Source organism: Apteryx mantelli, chromosome 1, assembly GCF_036417845.1.
Source record: "Apteryx mantelli isolate bAptMan1 chromosome 1, bAptMan1.hap1, whole genome shotgun sequence".
Lineage (NCBI taxonomy): Eukaryota > Metazoa > Chordata > Aves > Apterygiformes > Apterygidae > Apteryx > Apteryx mantelli.
The window spans coordinates 15770566-15793737 of NC_089978.1; the positions used below are offsets into that span (position 1 = coordinate 15770566).

Sequence of the window (23172 nt, forward strand, 5' to 3'; positions counted from 1 at the left end):
ATGCTGAAAAAGCTTAGCATGTTAGGATTGCATATCATACACACTGGCGATGCTGAGGAAATTTAGAGCAAGTTACAGGAAGTGTTGAAATTTTGTCAGGATCGACTCTTTGAGTTTCAAAAAGAAAAGCCATGCATTGGAAGTCGATTTTGGGTTAATTTTTCATTTGACTTTTAGGAGAAAAAATATTTTGAAAGGAACAAAAATGCATATGACAGTTTGTTAAAATTGTTGATACCCATCATCAAAAAATTGCAAGCATTTTAAGCACACAGAGTTGAAAAAGTAGACTGTAATTGCTACACTAACCATGTACTCAGGGTGAGTTTCATTTATACTATGTCCTTTCCCTAAATAGAAAGAAATAATATTAGATCAATAATATCTATGGACTTGAGCTTACTAAATCTGATGGAATAGCATTTATTGACTCCAGTAAGCTTTGGATGTAACAATGATTTTGTACATGCAAACTCTAACACCATCTCTTGATTTCCTAAAATAATACTTAGAAAAAAGACATTCATCCTCCAAAAGGCTGTTCTATTTTCCATTTTTCTCTTTTCTACTCATAATTTGGAGCATTGTAATTACTGTTCACTGAAATACTGATATCAATAAACATCAATCAAGACTATCTTTTAAATTATTGTGATTTTGTTCCAGATATATATTACAAGCATCACTGCATTGTAGGGAAAAGGAAGAGGGAGAGGAAGAAAGAGCCTTAGTAGGACCTTTCTAATACCAGGGATTGCACCCAAAACATTTCTGTTTGGTTCCTAAATGAATTTCTTTGTGCTAGTTTGGAATCATTTTCTTTGTGCACGCAAATATGCATAGTGTGCTTAAGCAAAGTCAGAGTTATTAAAAAACTGAAATCCCCTTCTTTAATCTCTATTAATAACTGTGTAAATTCAGTGTTCCAATAATCCTCATAAGAAGATATTAAGGGACATAAATGTTGTTAAGATGAAAGCTGCAATCATGAGCTTCTCACACTGCACCAAATACCATCGCGAATTACCTTGAACACACAGATTTACTAAATTTTAAACTGGCACTTCATCCCTGTTTCAGCAAGCATCCTCGGCAGATTTAATGATCAGGAACATCCTTCTGGTGCATGCTGGGCGATATGGCTGCAGGGTACAGACCACGGCAGACACGGTATCGGATGAGGCGGAGCTGCTTGTTCGGGGTGAGTACTGCTAGCAGTACAGGCTGAAGACATGGTCACCATAAATTATTGCACCAGGGAATTTAAATATATGGACTTTAGGGACATTTGTGCTGTACACTGTACTTTAGATTTTGTAATACTGAAATAATCTGTGATTAACCTACTTGTCTTTGAAAACAGTTCCTTGGTAAACTGATCTACAGACATGGCATGGCAATGAGAAACAAAAGTCAATTGGTAAACAGACATATGGTCTTAAGAGACATAATAGCACAAAAAGTATATCTGATTACTTAAAATATAAACAATTATCATTCACAAGTTTGTGCAAGGTAGGTATAATGGATTCTGTGCCCCTGTGTATTTTATCTTATGGTCAAGCCATTCTCTCATGTTTAACAGTTTGAGAAAATTCGTTCACTTTCTAAGTGGAGGGACCACTTAGCATTTTGTAAAATGAAAAACAACAAAACAGAAATCCCCTAATATGAAAGGGATTTTTTTCTTCTCACATAGAATTGGGACAAACAAGTGTTGGCTGAATCTTTAGGCCCGGTCCTGAAATCCATTAAGTTGCTTTACCTTTAATTTAAAGTTCTTGATACACAGGAACGTATAGTCATTATTCTGCAGGATCCCAGATCATACTGAGGACACCAATCAGCTTACAATAAAGTAATGCTTTAGCACCATGGTTGCACTTCCTTAAGCAGGGAATTTCTGCATTCTGTGCTAGCTTTTGTGGGTGTATGGCGGGAGGGAGGTGGCGGGGGGTGCTCCATGCATGCTGGGAGCTGAGGACGCAGCCCACTTACCAGCATTAAAACTGGGGACAGCTGCCAGGTCAAAATACATGGATCTCTTTTAGGTAGTACCTGTGGGTAGCCTCACTGGGTAACATACAATTTTTAAAAGCTGAATAAATCAAGGTAGATATTTTATTAGCATTTGAAAAACTCCAGGTAAAAAAAAAAACAACTAAACAATTTAAAGATTATAATATTTCAAAAAATACTTATTTTATCTTATTCCACCACTTCTGTAGACTTGATGTTTTCATATCCATCATTTTTATGATCAATACATGCTTTAAATGATAAAGAATGTTTCTGGCTGAGTGCAGGGCTCTTCACGTTTTGATGAGAGTAGCTGTTAAATATTTCCATAAATTTACTGTGAGGACCATCAGATTTATATGAGCTATGGCACTACTGGGATGCTATCCAGTTGCCTCAACATAGGCATATAATGCAATTTTAGTTGTCTTACGGAATCTGAGCCATCATTGTGCAGCATGCAAGTCTTATGTGCTGCATTTGCCTCTCTCAGACGAGAGCTGGAGGCAAGGCAATCTCACCTTTAATGCCACTGAACTTACTAAGTGAAAAAAGTCTCTTAGCTTATTACTATCTAGTCTAGTCTAATTACTATTACTATCTCGTCTGGCTACTAAATTGTTTTTTCAATAATATGGGTTATATTTTCATATAAATGAGTTTTTATATTTTCTATAGAACCTAAATGTTTTTTTCTGAGTAAGAAGTTTGAAATAAAAGCAAAGAGGACATTATAAGCTGTACTAGAATGGATGTAGTCAGGTGTCTCCTTAACATGCCACCTTGTTGATGACTATAAAGCTATGACTGCTTTATAATAGGATGTAAATTCGAATACACTTTGCTTATTATGTTCTCCTTTCCTTGTTTATATGACTGGATAATTATAGGATACAGGAAGAAATGTGTGTATCATTTTCACAAGCTTGTTTATATTGTGTGAATGCTTTTGTCCTGATGTAAAATTCAGTTTTCATTAAATTATAGGATATGGTTGGTTTGTTGAAGTGGTTAATTTCCTTAAGATATCTTTAAAACTTTTGCAAATGGAGGACATAAGATCCCACAGTGCTAGTGGATTTCAACAAATGTAGAATGATTTTATTTTGTTTTATATTGCAACAAATGTATAAAGCAGAATTAATGCAAAGTTGTTAGCGATTTCTCATTGTAGATTTCACCATTTCAAGAAATCCAAAATATTTAAGAGAATCAAATCTATCATTATACTGCTAGAGGTATTTTATTTTCATTTCAGTATCTCTCATTCTTTTTTCTCCACATATCTCAGTTTGTAGAGTGCACAAACTGGTTTGCAAGGTGACACTGTGTGATGATCCTAAATTATAGCATCTTTCAAACTTCTTTAGGTTTAGCTTTTGGAGATACCAGATATTGTTTAGGAGAAGAGGCCATCAGCAACAAGTTATGTAGAAAACTCACTTCCACTATGCAGTCAAGTCAGTGAAATCCAAAATCATATTATTCCTCATAGCATGTGTAGTTTCCAGATAAAATACTTCCATTTTATACATATTGTAAAACATCTTCTCTGTGTTTTAAATATTACAGCCCATGGTCAAAGCAAGATTTCAAAAGAGTTCTGAACTCTTAGAAGTACCAATTTGAGAAACGTTCCAGCATGTGCTTACTGCAACTCTTTTTGAGGCTGAGTAATCAGGAACACAAGTCAGGAGACAAACAAATGGGAGCCTGACTTTGTAGAGTAGGGGTTAGGGTCAGCTCCAGCAGCCACAGTGTCGGTTTCTTTCATTTAGTTGGTCATGACAAAAAAAGTAGATATAGTCCTGAGGCAGGGGGACCATTGTCAGCAGCTAAAGCCAATACATTGAAGCATGAATTCAAAAAGCTAAATTTCAAGCACGCATTCCTCTTCACTGGGTTTGCCTCCCGGCGGGGGATTGAGGCAGACAATAATAAGGTCTAAAATGCCACTGCTAGATTTTCTGGAAGACAGTCATCAGAGCCTGAAGCAGTAGAAGAAGGCACATAGGGCAGACTGACACAATTCAAGGACATACAGAAGAGAAAGCAGCTTTTCACATATGACAGTAATTATTGAGGCACCAGGCCTGCATAAATGTGCTACAAATTGTGTAAGATGAACTATGCATGTCTGATGGGCAAAGAAATAGTTTTACTGGAGTGCATGAATACTGCAAAAATCACAGCTGTGGACTTACTTGCATTTCTGACACCAAGTCATTGCTTGATTTCACTGCCTTTATGCCTTGCATTGTTTGCTCACCTGAGGAAAATGTGTACAGAATAGCTGCTTGGCATGCAAACAAGGATGTTTACACAAGATATGTGCTACACAGTCGACAAACATTTGCCCCAGCACATGAGGTCTAGTCAGTCATTTAAGAAGAAACAGCAATTTATGGTTTTTGTGAATGTCACTCCCATTCTTGACATCAATCCAAGAATGATTTGCCCATGTCACATGCCTTGTCTTGTTACCAGCCTTTATTTTGTCCGCCCAGATCTTCAGCTTTCAGTGAATATTAACCGTCAGGGAAGCAGAGCAGCAGAATGTTTCAGCTTGGCTGGTTTTCCATCTATCATTGGCACCCCTGTACTCATTGCTAGCTCTGTACTGATTTTTCACAAAGACGTGATTACCAAAGCAGAAGGCTCTAATACAAGATAAATATGCATGCCATATTCTGACACTAATGATGTGATCACAAATGTGGTTACCACACACCCAAGTACCAGCCAGGAGGCTTGCGTCTCACAGATGTCTCAGGTGATCTTGTAGCCAGCAATGTGTCAGGTTTCCTCAAGACAATGCCTGCTTGGTAAGTTAATTTGGTTTTAAAGCCTGTCTTCCAAAAAGGGTTTATTATGTTCTTATTTTCCCATTATGCTGTTGAAATTTGAAGCAATCTGTGCATTCTTTTTTCTTTTTATGACAAAGGATGTCTTCATGATCCTATACTTTCACCATATTTCAGTGTGGAGAGATTTAAAACACCAAATATTTCTGTCATGAAAAAGGCTGACAGAGGGAGCCAACCTTTATTACCTTATATTAAATATCAACATTGGTCCAATCAACTACATTAAAGAAGGACAGCAGTGTATTTCACCTTTGGTTATTTAATGTATCAGTATAAAATCCATTACTTACTTATAAGGAGGTTTTTAGAAAACACTAGCAGAACTCATAACTAAGGGAGAAGGCCACTTCTTACATTCACTTTTGGCAAAAAGTACACTCTTGAAAGAAACAGCTTCGTTTCTAATGAACTGACTGGAAGGTTGTTTTGCCATAGGCTACAATAAGAGAAAGACTGAGTAACAAATCTTCTACCAACAGCAGTTATTGTATATTCCTTGCTCCTTCTTCTGCAAGTTTGAAGAATCAGCTTAGAAAAGCATCTGTACAGTTCAGCAAAGAAAAATAGAAGTAAGAGTCAGGGATGACACACAGGAGTGTAACAAACTTTTACAAAGATCAGTCTGAGGCTTCCTATAGTCTTTTAAAACTAGAGTTTACCTGCTGCTTCTCTGAGCTGAGCTGAGTGGTGCCACCACCACAGCATCGGTTTCAGAGAGCACCAGGGAGCTCCTTGCGTAGCAAAGGACCATTGCAAAACTTAGCTAGGTATAGTTATCTCATGTGGATTGGGGCTGTGCATCAAACATTTAGAAGTAAGTGAGAGGGGATTTTTCCTGCATAAACCTTAATATTGTTAGCATGACAGTAAGACCGCATATGCCAGTGCAGGCTATTTTTCACAGTTACCCTTTTCTTATATCATCATATTTTTTAGGATCATCATAGCTGAGTTAGGAATATAAGCTTGTGAAGTAAAAGGATTTTTGTACACCTGTGAAAGGTTCAGTGCCTAATGAAGGGTATTGAGTCTCCAGCATTTTAATATTTATTTCATTCTTGAAAGCTTTTTATCCTAATAAGTTACCTGGTTCAGTAACTTTGTTTAAGTAGTCAAATAAATTCTGCCACCTAAGTCTTATTTGTAAATTAGTCTTGCAAAGCTGGATTACAATATTTTATATCCAAGCTGCTAAATAGCACTGATTCCAAACTATCCAGCCAGATGCTGGATGTTACATTACAGATGCTTTACAACAGACTATTGACCAGCAAGCACATCTGCAAATTCTCAAAGCTTCTTTCCGATTGCTCCAGATACAGTGTAGCCTGATCTCTGTTTTTTCAAGTTAGCAAAATGAAGCCTTTTATACTGGTCCCAAAATGACTGATGTAAAGTTTCACCTTCTGGAATGTAAACTGCATATCAATGGTAGCATTGGCAGACTCTACAAAGTAGCTAATTATAAAATAGCATAGCAAAGAAAAAAGCCATTAGCTGTTTGTAAGAAAACTACACTATCATAGTAACCATGAGTGTTTGTTCAAGTATTTAATTTGAGATGGTAACTAAGAAAGAGATCAAATATAATGCTGAGGATTTGGTTTTTTGTGTGTTTCCTTGTATTTGACAATGATCACATAAAAGAAATTGTTTCAGCACTTCTACTAATTCCAATTTTTTTATAATCTAGATATTTTAGGAGAAAATCAAAGACACACCATGTTCTTGAACTGGTAATTTCAGTACCCAGTTCTGTTACAAAAAGAACTATGTTCTCCGAGAACTAACATAGTTAATTTTGTTCCCAATGCTATTTCAGTGATGTATATTTAGGGACTTTACTAGATTCAAATGCCAGGTGTTTTCTGGGTATTTTAGTAATGGTTTGTTCACTATTTTTTGCTTTTATTATCCTTTTCCTACCCAATCATAATGATCAAAATGTATTTTCTGTTGTTATAATGGCTGTCAATAGACATTGTGCCTTTCCTGAGGAAAAAAGTAATGCCCAGTTTTCTTAATTCTCTGTATTAATTCTGTACACCTTTGGAAATTTACTAGTATATATAAAGCTAATTAAAATCCTTTGAACTATATAAATATTAGTAGAACATTCATGGCAGGAAGATTGCTTCAAAATAAGAAGAAAATCTGCTTTCTCCTACTATGAACAGCACGTATTGTAAGACCGTGCACAGAAAGCTAACGAAATGCAGTGTGCATGCCTACTGTAAGTAAAATGAGCTTTAAGATCAAACAGCTACCTGGAAGCTGTAAGATCTTGAAATGGAGCAGAGAGCAATCCTGCAGCATAAAAGGATGAAAGCCTTTGTGACTACAAAATGTGGTTTAAAAGTACAGATTTTGTGGTCTAAAAATAAAAAAGAGGTTAAAGCTATTCATCTTGTAGACTGGCAAAACTACCAATCTAAGCAAGAAACCCACTCTCATGATATATTTTTGGAGAACTAATGTTTCCTCTGAACTCCACTGACCTGGAGCAAATATAACGCAGGAACTGCTGGTTAAGTTGACCACACTCCTCCTTTCAGTTGTGATATTGCCAATAAAACTTAAAGACAAGCACTTGGGTTTAAAGGCCATCAGCCACAACATTATTAAATGAAACGTAAACAAGGTCAGCAGATTCCTGTTGGTCCTTGAAATTACATTTGAGCTGTAGCAAAGGCCTTGAAGGCGCCATAAGTACAGACCCCATTAATTGGACTCACAGGATAACATCCGAAATAGTAAACATTTCCCAGAGGTTACTTGGTATAGCAGAGCTCCCATCTAAACAGCTAAATTCCCTGTTCCCCTCCCATCTCGAAGCACGACAAGCCGATGCCTACTGGGATCTGTCCCAGCCCATGTTAATCCATTAATTGTGCCTTGGCATTGGGTGCAAATGGGATAATTGGCACAGGGCTAAATCTATGATAGGGACTGACTAACGATGTAATAGCCGTGACAATCAATGTCAGGGTTCAGATCTGTGCTTTGGGCCTTTTTAGTAGCTGAATGATCTACAATATTGGAGTATAGTATATTAGCATAGTTGGAACATCAGTCCACTAACCCAGAGACTCTAGACTAAAATACTTCTAGGAGTCTGATCTTGTAACAAGACCTTTGTTCTAATATCTCAAATGCTGTGAAAGAGAAGGAGATTCATATGAGTTTTAAAAAGATCCTTTGTTCTCTCTAAGCTACTTCTTTACAAAAGTGAAGTTACTTAAAATTTCAGTCAGAAAGGGCTCAGAACAAGTACAAAAGTACAGATCAGATGTGCTGATGTTCATGAACTCAGTGCTTGAAAGAGCCCCATCCTGTTCTGGGAGCAGTGCTGCCTGGGCTGGCATTACAGAGGATGATGGAGGCAGCACAGTTGGGATGGCCAGCAAGCAAAGCACTGCTGTGCTAAAGATAGTCAACAGGAAATTCCTATGAAAGGGGCAAGTTAAATACTCCATTTCTTACCCAAATTGAGACACAATACCAGGGTGACAGCTAATCATGTCATTCATATTGTGATACACAGGCTTTTTCTCCTAAGGTGCTTTTTTTCCTAAGGTGGGATGGCTGTTCATGTTCCATGCACTGTTCATGCATTTATGTTAAGTCACAGCTGTCACAACACAATGAGCCAGCTCAGAGTGTCTGAGCCGCAGTCTGGCATCTGGTCTCACAAAGCTCAACCACTCTCAAGGTCATCTTGCCCACGTCTCCTATTTTTTGGTTTGGAGGCAGGAGAATCATCAGAGGAGCACAAAATGACATATGTACAACTAAAGGTCTACTCATTCAGGACACCAGGGATTTTTGCTGACCTCATTCCTAGAATGAGTCATATCAAGACTATCCAGGCTGGATCATCAATGTCCTCTGCTCCTTACCCTCCAAATTGGAGTCTAACCTTCCTTTCTGTCCTGCTGCTGGTTGGGGTGTAACCTCTCCACCCCCCAGGGGTCACTTACATGCCTATCTTACCACCTGGGTACACCATACAGTAGGGAACGGGGCAGAGCATGTATCAGCTAAAGCCACAGTGCCCATTGCATTCACCGTGCACCACACTTCCTCACCATCCTCCTTGTTCCCCACCACATGCAAATGCTTTTTCATCTGCTGCAGCTGGGGAGAGCAAAAAGGCTTTATACTACAAGAAAGAGTCAAGCTCTTGTCTTCTCTAGCACCTTTACCATCATTCTGTAGTTACTGTCTCTTTGTCTGTTCCTCCTTTTCCTTACCTTTCGTCTTCTTTCAGAATGACACCTTTTGTCATATTACTCTGGTAAATTGTCTTTTGTCCCTTCTTTTTTCTGTCTAACACTTTCTTTCTGATCCTCTCTGAAAGTGCACCGCAGTTCTTCTTAGAAAGTCTTTCACCTTCTTCCCCGTGCTTTGCTTTTACTAAGCCAATGCGCCTTCTCACTCAGAAAGCAAGATCTTCAGGTCAAGAATTCTGTGTTCGTAAAGTGCTACATATTGTGCTTTTAGTGGTTTGGTAAAAGTAAGAGTTATCCTGGTCAGACTGTAGTGGAGTAAATCAATGCACATTTTGGGATTCACAGGAAAGGGCACTGCCTCACTGAATGACTAAGGCTATTATTGGTAATAGTCTTTCAAGAGCTCTCACATTAACATTGTATCATGGCAAGTAATCTAAAGGACCTCTCAGGATGATCATTCCAACAATAAAAAGACACATAAAACAAGTTTGCCAAAATGCAGTCATGCATGTCCTGAAATGAAGTATCAATCTGTGGAATTGCTCTGAAAGAAGATAGCTGACTAATATTCTTTATGCTGGGTTTCCAATGTTCCTAGAGCTGCATAAGAGCCTATTGTAGCCCCAAATGTCTTCTCTATGAAGGTCGACTGCACTGTAGTGCGTTTATGACCAGTCATTTTCTGTGTAGTTTCCAGAGGAGCATTTGAGCAGACTGTGCATTTTTTCCTCAATTGGCTATTCTCAAATAAAAAATTGTTTTAGACATCCTGAACAATAACACAGCCCTTGGGAGAAAAGATTCTCTGCATTAGCCATCCGGCTGACACTATGAATGATTACAACCAAGCATAAAATTTAATGAGATTTCTACAAAAATGAGTGACATCTGCATAGCACTCAGGTCCTGGCTAACTGCTACACATTTGTCATCACTGAGGCTTTTGTCCTTTATTAATCCATTTTCAAGAATGCCTGCTGTTAGAAATGGAAACACTTTTTAGCAGTCCTCCTGCAGACTGTGTAAGAGCACACATCTCAGAAAGCATAATGGCACATTGTCATAACTAGGAATGCATTTGAAAGGTTTAGAAAACATGAGAGAACTCTGACAACAAAATATATTGAGAATTTAAGAGGAGACATCTGCAAAACTATATTTTTACATATTTTTGTACAAGCAGAAGCTTGTTCTTGTTCCCATAATACAGTGGCTAGAAACTCTTTAACAGTATTCTGTGTGCATGGGAAAAATATTGTCGAAGAGGAGAAGTACTAAAATATTTTCCTTTAATGTTGTTTATGCTTGGGACCATGATATAATACTGAGCCTGTGGCTCCAAGTCAGTGAAAACATATGATTATAACAGGATTCCAGCTTTCCTTTAAACTTTCCCTCATGGCTACAAATAAAAATTTCACTAAAATTTTCCTACATCTGCAGATAGCCTGAAACAATAGATGATGGGGATCGAAGATTGTCCTGTTTTATTAAATTAGCCCCTGGACCTACTATTCTGAGATGGGGGCCTGACCCATCTCATCACAGAACAGCAAATATACAACAGAAAGAGAGGAGTGCAGGGGACATGGGTCCTTGGAATCATCCTTCTGCTGTGTTTTCTCTCAGGAAGGAAGGCAAGACCACAAATGCAGGTGGAACTCCAGAAGGCCAAGAGCCACAAGGTGTCCAAGGGGATGGCACTATTTTATTTCAGTATCGTTTATAACTAAAGATGAAAGACTTTTATAAGGAGCAAAGTTAAACCTGCTAAGCAGGAGGAAGACAATCCCAGCTTTGGAGCAGCTGGTCTTCATAAACTACCCACCCTCCTCTGCAGTGGAAAGCTTCCTTCTTCCCATGACCCAACCCAGTACACAGGACTCCAGCGGGGATGATTTCAGTGTACTGTGGAGACAATGTTCTTCCTTCATACATCCATAATATCAATTTTTTTCAAAATATCTTTAAAACAAGACATTCATTGGTCTTGTTGTTACTGTTGTTGTTTTTATTTCTAAATACCATATCTTTCCAGCATTTAATGCCAATTTGTTGCTCATAGATTTTACCAAGCAAGCAGAGGAAAGTGAATACTTTAATTTACTTTCTCGTGTGAAGGACACAATGTCTCTTTTACTAAGAAGCTATAGAACTGAACTATTACAAAACTCCAAACATGTCGCCATAGTTCATGTAAACATAATTTTGTTGAAGGAATATCATGGGAAATATAAAGCTGTCTGTAGCTGCAAACACCACAAAGAAGCCCAGCAACTAAAAATATTTCAGTTACTAGGTTTTTTTATCCTTTGATATTCACACAAATTTGTTTCAACTTATAGACTAAAGATTCTCTCCAACAACAGATTTAGTTATATAAAACAATACTTAAAAAAATGTTAAGCTTAATAATGCAGAAATCCTGGCTACAACTGCCACTTCAAATGGAGGCTCCAGATCTGACCATTCACCTCCCTGATCCACAAGTGCTGAGGGCTGACAGTTCAGCCAGTGGGATGGCCCAATTCATGCAACTCACAGTAGGCTGAAAAGGAATGTAGGTAGCCAAAGGATCTGCTCCTTTGAAGCATGCTGAGGGAAAGTCTAACGTATACAAACTGGACAGTGCTCCCCAAAAAACGTAGCGGCAATTGCATTTCTATTAACAGTGTTGTCTGGATTGTCACCTTTCCTGCAGTTCTGTTTTGGGAGCAAATGGGCAGTGGTGCATTTTTGACTGACATTTCACAGGCTTCCATTTGCATGTGTAGAAGCAAAACTTCAGCTTTCCACAGCAGGAGGCTGAAAAAGAATCAGGAGGTTAGGTACCAAGAATATCCAGATTTGTCATAATTAACTGCATAACTAATTATTAATGATATTAATATTTCACAGAAGTATTAAGTTCTGTCCTTCAGGATTTAAGTCAACTTTTAAATATAAGCAACAACAATGAGATTTTTACCCTGCATTTACCCGTGATAGAGATGTACATCTTCCCCTGAACGTCTGGTTCCAACACCGGTTGAAGAGGATCCTGAACCAGGGAAACTTTAGCTTCAATCCAGTTTGGCAATTGCAATTTGACAATGGTCTCAAACACTAATAACACTAATATCGGTAAGAAATAAAGAAGAGAAAGAAAGGAGTTATATCTATATTTTTCATTACAAAGTCATGCTTGTTGCCATACACCTGACTTACTGAATCAATCATGTGATATATACAAATGCTGATTCCTCTATTCTCATTTGGTGCAGCTAAGTAGAAATAATACCTCTATTTTGATGTGAAAAGTTGTTGGGTTTGTTTGTTTGTTTTTAATGAAATCACAATAAAGATCAGTTTTCAAACCTTTTTTTAAATAGTTTTCAATCTAACAGGTAATGGACTTCTGGTGAGATGGTAATCCAAGGTAATCCAAACTGTATCCCTGAAGGAGTTAATCTGAGAGGAAGGATGTACATTGGGTTCTTGATTTGGTTATTATCAGTATTATTGTTCTTCAAGAAATGCATACACCTTTGCTTCATTTTGGTCACTGTTCTTCTCTCCTGCCAAAAAGTTGCACACAGGCAAAAGATGTGATTGTGCTTGGTCAATCTAGCCTTGGATGCATCTTAAACTTGCACATTTTATTCTTTAATTTTAGGTTTAGAACAATTATAGTAACTGAGGATTTTTTAAATGTTTCTGTTTCTAATTTTTCTACTATCACTCTGACAAGTCAATTGTTTCTCACCTACACTACATTAAAGAACAGAAACAATCATAATTTATCACCAGAAATGAGCTATCTCAGTGATATACCAGTATGCATTTTAAACCTTATATTTCGTGAATACTGAACTCCTTTGGGTCCCTACAGAATATATTTGTCCTGTATTACTGCTGATAAATCCTGATGATGGTGTGCTCTGTTTGACTATTCTACTTTATTTCTAGGTCCTCCAGGTCCCCCAGGGGTTGTGATAGTGGAGGAAATCACAGACACCACAGCAACACTCTCCTGGAGTCCCGGGGCAGACAATCATAGTCCTATCTCCCTCTACAACCTGCAAGCACGCAGTCCATTTTCTCTTGGCTGGCAGACTGTAAAAACAGGTGAGAAAAACTTTCAAATAGCGTGAGTGGGCTGAGTTCACAATTCTTGGCTCATGACAATAATAACCACTGGCAACTGCAAAACCAGATGCTGTTAAGATAACAATGATAAATTAAAAGCACTGGGGTTTGGGGGTTTTTTTTCATTCCTTTCTCATGTCACTTAGCAGCAGCTCTGTAAGAACAACACAAAGACACCTGCCATCATGCATCCATGGATAGACAGAAAGGTCTCCCCTATATCCTTCAATCGGTGTCTTTTCAGGATTACCAGATTGCCAAAAACTTGGTAGTGATTTCTGACATACTAGATTCTTGACCTCTGTCATTTCTAATGGCCTTTAAAGCCACTTGCCATGGAGACACTGCATGTGAGCTTCAGATTTCTGAGTGACCTGTACATATGTTTTACTGCCTGCAGTTCCAGATGTCATAAGTGGTGATATGGAATCTGCGATGGCTGTCGAGCTGAACCCTTGGGTGGAGTACGAGTTTAGAGTTGTCGCAACTAACAAAATTGGGACTGGTGACCCAAGCGCACCATCCCGAGTGATCAGAACCAATGAAGCAGGTAAGAAAATGATGAACAAGTTAATTTGCCAGGACTAACAAAATCATTTCAGTATAATAACATTAACATTGTCTTCTCCCTGGCAAACACCTCCGTGTTTGGTCATCACTGTTCAAGAGTGATAATCTCTGGAATGGGGAGTGGAGAGGTAGCTTGTTTTAATTACAGGAATGTTGTTCAATTTATAGAAACATAAATAACCGCAACCTCCAGTGTCTTACTACATCGTCGCTGTCTTACTCTTCTTACACATAAGCCTTTGCTGCCTACCCTCCACCAGGCTTCCACTCCTCTACAATTCCATGCCATTTCTCTGTCCTAAGCAGCCTCCCCCTCCCTATCCTCATAACTTCTCTTCTTGAAGGTCCACAGAAAGATTTGTCAGCAATCTAGGGAAACCATGGAAGCCACTTCATTTAAAATACCATCTACTCTAAGTATTTCTTTATCACGCATATACCACCATGAATTGTTTGTGCATCTGAAGAAATCTTCTTGTTTTTTTGAAGAAATATTTTTGATTGCAATGGCACTGCAGGAACTCAGAAAAAAAGTAATATATACCTTATTTGAATCTCCCGAAAATGTCAATGGCCTCTGAAAGTTTGGAATCGCTGACAGCAGCTTGGGTGGAATGAAGAGAGCTAAAGAACAAGTGGTATTTGAAGGGATGGAAACTTGAGAAAAGTTCCTGGACAGCTAAAGGGAGGCATACTTGTTTAGGTGACAGCAAGAGAGAGAGGTAGGGTTTGACCAAAGCCTCCTTTCCAGAACACTTTGAGTTTTTTCTCCATTACTAGCTATATTTCTCTTTGTTATTTAGGAAGACTAGCAAAGTTTAATTTTGTTTTGATTTTTCTTCGGCTGAACAAATTTTAAGTAGCCTGTTAATCATACACAATAGCTGAGTTCTAAATTCAAAGATTCCACTTTAATTGGAAGTATAACTGATATTATAGTTGTAAGTACATTAATTGTGTTAGATTCTGCTTTCTTTCTTCTCATTAAGGGAGATTATAAGAATTACAAGTGATAATGCCAAAATGTATCTAACCCTCCCATTATGAATTAAAAATTCTTATCTTTTAAAATATGCTGATCTTGTTCTTCACTTCTATACTTCGTACATTTGAGTACATACCACCCATAAACATTCACAATGGAATATTTGGACTGATTTTCTTAGATATCATCATAGGACCACAGAATAATTAAGGTTGGAAGGGATGTCAGGAGGTCTCTAGTCCAACCTCCTGCTCAAAGCTGGGTCAACACTGAATTCAGACCAGGTTGCTCAGGGCTTTATCCAGCATAGTCTTGAAAATCTCCAGGGATAGAGACCACACAACCTCCCTGGGCAACCTGTTCCAGCAATTAATTATTCTCCTTGTGCTTTTTTTTTTTCTTTATATCCAGTCTATTCCCCCCTCCTTCCCCCGCCCCATTTCAGTTTATGACCAATGTTTCTTGTTCTCCCGCCACACACCATCGTGAATTGCCTGGCTCCAGCTCCTCAATCACATCCCTGTGGGCTCTGGGGGCTGCTGTCAGGTGCCCCCAAAGCTGTCTCTGCTCCAGCCTGAACAAGCCCAGTTCCCCCAGTCTCGCCTCACAGGGCACATGCTCCAGCCTGGACCACCCGGTGGCCCTCCCCTGAACTCCCTCCAGTTTCTCAATGTCTTTCCTCTGCAGGAGGGCCCAAAATCAGATGCAATATTCCGGTATGCAGCCTAACAGACCTATCTTCAATTGTAATAAAACATATTTATTTTTTTCTGTTTTAAATAACTGCATAGTTGTTGGCTCATATTATATTTCACTGTGCAATCACTGAACTGCATTCAAAGATATTTGATTCCCATTCATGCATGTTGAAGGATGCATTATTTCCAACTCTCTCCTTCATCTTCTACAAGCTCCCCACAGTGTGAAACTCGATGACTTTATAGCAGAAGTTTTAGATGCTACATACTTTGCTCCATTACATTTTAAAGGGAAGAAAAGGAAAATGAAATAAAAAATGCATGAGCTACTTTCATATCAAATAATTTTCAAAAAAGCTTATTCCACAACCATTACGCTTTCCATGCTTTTGTACCATATGTAGCACCGGCTCTGAAAATACTACTGAACTCAAATGTTCTAACCGCATCTCTGTTTGTTCAGGCAATACAAATCAGAGGGGACACAAACATTCTGGGAAAAGTTTATCTTGTGTAATAGGTTGCAACCCTGGGCTTATGTTCTTTCAGATTTATGAATATGTGCCCTGTTTTTTGAAAGGATGGTGTAGGGTTTTAATGGACCAGATGTATTTAAGCTGTGAATAGGATGTTTTTCTTACCAACTGAAGTTTGAAAATGTCAGACTTTTATCTAGCTGTCCTTTTTTTTTTTCCCTTCTTTTTCTTTCCCAGTGCTTACCAAACAAAAGTTGTATTGACATATTCCTACAACTTTCATAAAAGTCATCTCCATACATTTTCACTATTCCTTTGAACAATCATTGCAATTTTATCTCTGAAAAAATAGTTAATAAATCATACTAATGAGCACTCAAAAAAAAACATTTGGGGACAGACAAAGCATTCAGAGTGTGGTGTATTTTTCACCCAGTGATTGGTATTTGCTTGTGGATAATAATCTACTATTGCAGCCATCTGGAAGAACAGAGTCTTTAACTCAAGTAGTAACCATCTGTAACCAAGTACACACCAATATGGGACTCCTCCTGATAAAAAACATTGTAGCCAATTACAGTGCAGGTCTTCTTCAGTGAAAACTTGAAAATATATAAATTAAAACAGGAAAATGCCATACTAAGTGTTTTTTCCTTACACCTTCTGCTTGCCAGTTAGGAACCTTTTTTTTTTTTTTTTTTTTAACCAGAGTTACAGCTACACAACTGCTGTGTTAGCAAGGAACATTTTGCAGCATGACACTGAATTACAAAGAGGTACCACTGAAACAACTTAAGAGCCTTCAGAGAAGTTGAAATTGAATTTATTTGATGTGCCCATTTAACACAACATGGTAAAGCAAAAGTTAGCTGTCATCACCTCAATTTCAAAAGACTTTTCTTTCAAGACATCCTTTTGTTTCCAATTGTGTTGTGTTTGCTGTTGTTGTTTTCAGTAAAAGAGACAGACTAATAGATGCTCTCACACTTTTTTGGTCTACAGAAAGAGTGAAAAAAGACAGGTGTTACAGTAAGATTTAACTTCCAAATTTTCTGGAATCCCTTTGCAGATGCAAATGGTTGTAAAGTAGGAGCAATAACCTGATAGACTGTGCTTCAAAAGAGTCTTCCAAATAAACAAACAAATAAAACTGTTCTTCAGAAAAATAGCATGTTGCTTATAAAATCAGAAAATAGCATGTTACAGTGCTCTCAAAATGTTGGAGGCTTCAAGGTCTGTTTCATTCAGGCAGCCACCTTTCCCTGATCTCCAGATCTTCTTGAAGGCCAACATATTCTTCGGCATTTAAATCTTGTCTGTTCAGCTTTATCCTTTGAGATTACTTATTTAGCGATCTTGTGAACTGTCAACTCTTAGGACAGTTTTCAGTTACCAAAGTTAAAGCAACAGGAAAGCTAGTAATAGTTTTCATTGGTTTTCCTGTATGCTTTTCCAAATTAGCACATTAATACCTATCCTAGTGTATTACCCAGTGATCTATTTTCTTTCAGAATCTCTCTCCTCCCATTTTTTTATCTGAGCGCTACAGGAGGAAACAGCTGTGAACATGGGCTCCAGTTTTAATACCATAGATCTCAGTTCTTCAGGAAAGTGTATGTGAAAGGACATTATTTATTAGAAATATCAGCCTCTCTACCTGAGATGTAGCAGAGTAACCTGGCTATCTGCAGTGATGTTAGATGTGCCCCACAAGTAAAACCGGCAGGCTGGTCCTGCACAGGCAAAAACTGCAGAAACATCCGTCTCCCAGTGGAGAATGTGACTCTGCCTCCTGCTCAGTCGAGAGCCGTGATCCACAAGGCTGAAGGATAGCCATAAAGACAATCCACAGGGGCAGTAAGAGTATGATTCTGCTTCCATTATTTTATACTTAAATGGAAATTGTCATCTGCAATTTAATGGCATAAACTAATTTGACTTGAGACTGAAGTCTTTCTCTCCCCACACCTCACTTATTTTATCACTTCTTCCCCAAGATAGTAACAACATTTTGTATTAGTCCATTATCTAAAAATACCCATGGAGGCAATACTTGGGATGGTGCAAGGAAATCAACAGAATAATAAACAGGTTTCCACTTACCTTAATTTTCTAATTAAACCCTAATCTTGTTACTTAGTTCATATTTAGTTAACATGATTGCTTTTCATAGATACTTTCATTGGAATGGATAACACTGCAATTTTCTGGCACATCTAACTTATAGCCAGCTGCTGTATTTCTGTTAGTTCTAGCCTTGCTACATATTTTACAGGTCCACAAGGTGAAAAGAGCCAATAACGTGAATATAAACATGCCTGGCATTCCACTAAGGCAGTCGGGCATTTGAAGCCTGAGGGCAAAGCGTCAATTACATTACCTATTCATGGGCAAACATGGAGAGAAAAGAAATTGAGTAGAATCAAAGTTTAACCTGGTAATCACGCATGCAAATTCAATTCTGTGAGGTAACAGTTTAATGCAATTTATTAGTAGCAGAATGTATACAGAATTAAAAAATAAATCATCTTTATTCTCAACTAGAAATTCCTCACGTTATAATAAGAAATACATATGTCCCAGCCAAAAAAAAAAAAAAGTTATCTGCCTTTGGGCTATTTTCATTTTAGTTTTTGGTTGGTTTTGTTTTGTTTTTTTGTGAACTGTATAAGAGGAGTTTAAGGTTTTCCCATGATCATAGCTAATTTTATTGTAGAAAACAGTAAATAAATTGCTTTTTGATGAAAAGGTGCCTCCATAGAGAAGAACAAAAGGAGAAAAGTAGACAGTAATCACTGACTGCATGGGTACATTTAAAACTACTAATACATAATATTTCAGGCCCAAACTGACAGGCCCAAACTGTATTGACAAAGAATCCAAGTACTGTATATATGCTACTGAAAAACATATTAGGAAAACTAAGGAATTGTTTTTTGATGTTCTTCTGGCATATATTCTGCAGCATTGAAGATTTCAGTCCAATGTGTGGTAATTTGGAGGATATTTAGACTGAATCTTGCAGCCATGCATGACCCTATTAATAAAATAAAATTTAGTCCTATCTTCTACTAAATTACAGATATTAAAAATACAGAGAAAAATAAAGCAACAAACATGCAGATTTCAGACCAGTCTGGGCATTTTTTCCTCACTGCTTTCCAATCAGTTGAATACAGTGAATCGTCTGCTTCAGAGAAGCTGGGGCACATTTTACATCTTATTCCCGAGCAGAGGAGATGTGCAAAGTTTTCCTGGGAGGTGAGAACTTGAGGGCTGGCCTTTCACACGATGAAGAGGTTTTCACTTAACATTTGCCCGTTTCCCAGATGTGTACTGCAGAATACATATAAAGGAAAACAACTGAGAAGAAAAAGCTTCCGAACGTGTTGTTGCTTTGGTTCTTCACATTAGGAAGTTCTGTCAAGCTGGTGACAAACCCTTTTTTCTCCCCATACCTTTTGCACAGCTAAGAAGAGGCATTTTTCAAACTACATCTATATCTTAAAAGATATAAAAAGCTGTAAAAGAAACAAACAATAAGTGTAATGGTACATTGAGCAAACATTTTCTTAATAACTAAAGCCATGTTTAATAATTTCTCTTCCCCAAAAGTATAGCACTATCAACATTTACTTTTGTTTTGCTTTATTTGAAGAGATTTTTCAGAATTTATACAGAAAAAAATCCATGTGAAAGATATCTTCATGGGTTTAGAATTCAAGCACAGCCAGCAAGACCTTGTGATTAAAATTCAGAGTTGGGATTTGGCAAATCCGGACTCAGTCCCTTATTAGGAACCTTTGTGTAAATTTGAGCAACTCATGTTAACGTTTCTTAATCTGAAAAATTGGAGGTAGTAAGGATCTTGCTTCTCTTTGTCTTCCCTCTATTCAGATCGCAATATTGAATGATAGGGACTGTATTTAGCTATAAGTTTTTACAGCAATATTATACTTAAATGTAATCTTTGCTACTAAATACTTTTGTTTCACATGGAAATTAAGTCACTACAAAAATTAAGAAACTTTAATTCCTCTTCTTAATAACCAGAACATGCTACTTTCAAAAAAACCCCAATATTTTCTTGAAGAAAAAACAAACAGAAACACTTTAAAATGATTAATTATTCATTCAATGACACCATTATTATTATTATTATTATTTATTTACAAGACTGGAATGTGAAGAAGTATCTGTACTGTGTTTCAAGTACTTTCAGTCTTTCCAGGTTCAACATGACAACTTTATCTTCCTTTCTGTAAATGCTGGGCACCTACAGCTAGAGCAATGCAAGAAACATTTTTTCAGTTCACCACGATAAAACGGGGGGAATAACTCTGATTTTAAACAAAAAGAAAATTTTATTTGTTCTCTTTAGCAAACTGAAAGTAAAATAATAATTTGGGATCAAATTAAAAATCTCTGTCAACTGGAAAGGTTCTCGTTTGTCTTCACAGTTTTAATGTTCCAATATTTTTAAATAAAACTGAAGTAAAATTCAAATTAAACCTCTTTTTAAAATAAATATGGAAATGTTTCATTTGTTAAAATATCAGAATGAAATATTTAATCATTTCCAATATTTTGCCACAAAGTGAGTAGCTGAAATCTCTGATTGTGCTCATCTTTATAATCTACCCAAATCTGCAGTTTTCAGTAAAAGAATGGAAAATTAAGCAGCTGTGCTGAGTAAAGAGAGAAGAATTTTTAAACCTCTGTACCTAAAACCTAATTTAAGCACCCTAAAGCAATGAGTAGTTTTGAAAGCATTCAACATAGTGGGAGACTGGAAGGAAAGCTAATCCCTACCCCAAATAGTCATGGTCTAATAGCTATAGTATTACCCACCACTTCCAAAAGCTTTCCCAAACTTCAAATACAATTTTAAAATGTATAAGTGGAATTTTCAGTGCTTTGGAACCTCTGTTCCCACGAGCATCTCTGACTCAGCATCAGCCCATGCACAGAGCCCTTAGCAACACCAGCACTGTGCACACATTTTGTACTAACTAAAAAGAACTGTTTTTTATGTGCATTTAACTTTATAATGATAAAATACACAGAAATTCTTAAACAATTTGCCCTTTTCAGTTAGGCTTCATGTGCAAGCTTTGCCTTGCCATGTCACCCTTTCCTCATTTACATTTTAAGCGTACCATCAAACGCTTCACAGAGCTGCTGAGGGCTACATTCTTTGTGCTGCTCTTTGAGAAAACAAAGATTTTCTGCTTGTTTTAGGGGAGATAGAGTTAATTGTGTTTATTTTCACTTTCATTTTCAGCAAATCACAGCATTTCCATGAAAATCTTAGGAGAACAAATCGTGCTATTTCTGTTAAATCAAACTCATGGCAAAGTCTTTTCAAGATTTCTGTTTGTTTGCTTTAAGTGGAGATTTCAGCATCAATATGTGTCAGCAGACACAATTTACTGTGATGCATGTCTTCCAGGTACCACGCTCGCAAAACTTTCCGAACAAGGTTATTAGTGCCATTTAGTTGTTTGTTTTACTGGAATGATGAAGAGACCTAGTTTTGAACTCCCAATTTTACCAGTGGCTGAAGAAACAAAAGAAAAGAAAGTTGACCTGATCCCAAAGCCCTTACAATCTAAGAACAGAACAGGATACAGTAGCCTACACAAAAAAGTAATAATACGCAACAGACAAAGGAGTTAATGAGAAGGTGTTGGTCAAAATTACAGACATTCAATCAAGCTAAGCACAATCACATTTTATATCGGAATCTTACAGCAGAAAATCTGAAGGAGGAGTTTCCTAGAAGAGATCAAATAAAGACTTTTGAAGATTTTATGAGGAAATTTGTCCCAGGTATGCAGGGATCCAGGACAGAAAACAAAAAATTATATTTTTAAACTGTGATAAGTGGATGATGAAAACTGCTGTCACTCAAAGTAGGAGATGACCAGAAAGGAGATATGAAAGTAACTATAGCAAAGACAAGTCATTTATGTTTATCATGGTAAAGAGTAAGGACCAAGTGGAGGCATGCAAAGGAGGGTATTATTATCTAAGCAATGGTTGAGAGAAATTGTGTTTTCCACAATTGGTGGAATTGGTACTGGGAGAGAAAGATTGCAGGGCCAGAGAAAAATGATGTTGTAGTAGTTGTATTAGTGAAGAGATGAAATGAGGACATGACTGGACAAGGCTTTTAGTAGACTCGGTAGATATAAAAAGTCATTATCTTACTATAAATGTCTTCTATGGGCTTTAGTGGGCAGTTCTTTGCATCACCTGTTGATAAATTGGAGGAATAGAGCTTGAAAGAACCATCTGGAACCATTTCTTCAGGTGTTTTCTGGCTCCTGTTAGATTGTAGTACCCAACTAGAGCTCAGCTGGGAAGAGGTAGATCCCCAGCAGTCTTTTTGGCATCAAGTAATTCCAAAGCAACGGTTGGCAGCAGGAGGGAAACAATGATAAATAAATAAAAATAAATAAATAAATAAATAAATAAATAAATAAAAGCAAATCCCAGCAGAATAGAAGATTTTAGAAATGTGAGTGACACCTGAAAAAGGTAATAAATAAAGCATAATTACAAACAGTGGCTGCAAAAAAAGAGAAAGACAGTCAAAAACTGTGATGCAGACAACAATGATTTTTGAAGCATTTGTTTTTTAAACATTCATGCTGGAAATGAAACACTGTTTAAGGTAATTGATGCTATTTTCAAAGAGTGACAAGACCAGCCTAACTGTAGCTCCTCTTATTTTAATGGCAGATCTCATTTCAATGACAGATTTTCTTTAAAGCTTGTAGGATGATAATTCTACAGTTTCAGAAAAATAACTAAGGTATAGGCAGATTATATAAGAACGTGAAAAAAATTATGAGGATAACCAGAGTCATGAAGTGCTAAGGCAAAAAACTGCTAAATTTTGTTGTTTGCTGATCAAATAAAGTGGAAAAAAAAATTGTTTAGAGCACATGGAAAAAAACCCTCGCTTCTTGGATCAGAATAGGCACAGGTTTGTTTATATTTGTTGGCAAGATTGCGTATTTGTGCCTTTTTAATTTTCCTGAAAAAGCCTAACTCAGAGATAATAAGAAGCACATTTCACATGCCAAATCAGCATCTGTTATATGGCACCACTGTCACAGTAGAGCCCAACAGTGGGACACAGGAGATGTCTGCACCACAGTGTGAAGTGGAGATATCTGACAGTGC

The 23172-nt window shown here is 37.3% G+C and overlaps 1 protein-coding gene across 1 annotated transcript in view; it reads left to right on the forward strand.

Moving 5' to 3' along the window:
* CNTN5 (contactin 5) overlaps positions 1–23172 on the forward strand; it is a 672212-nt gene that overhangs the window by 616267 nt on the left and 32773 nt on the right. The window contains exons 16-18 of the mRNA XM_067289747.1: positions 1081–1201; positions 13070–13228; positions 13650–13799. Of these exons, the coding sequence (XP_067145848.1) occupies positions 1081–1201; positions 13070–13228; positions 13650–13799 (430 nt within the window). The remainder of the gene's footprint in view (positions 1–1080; positions 1202–13069; positions 13229–13649; positions 13800–23172) is intronic.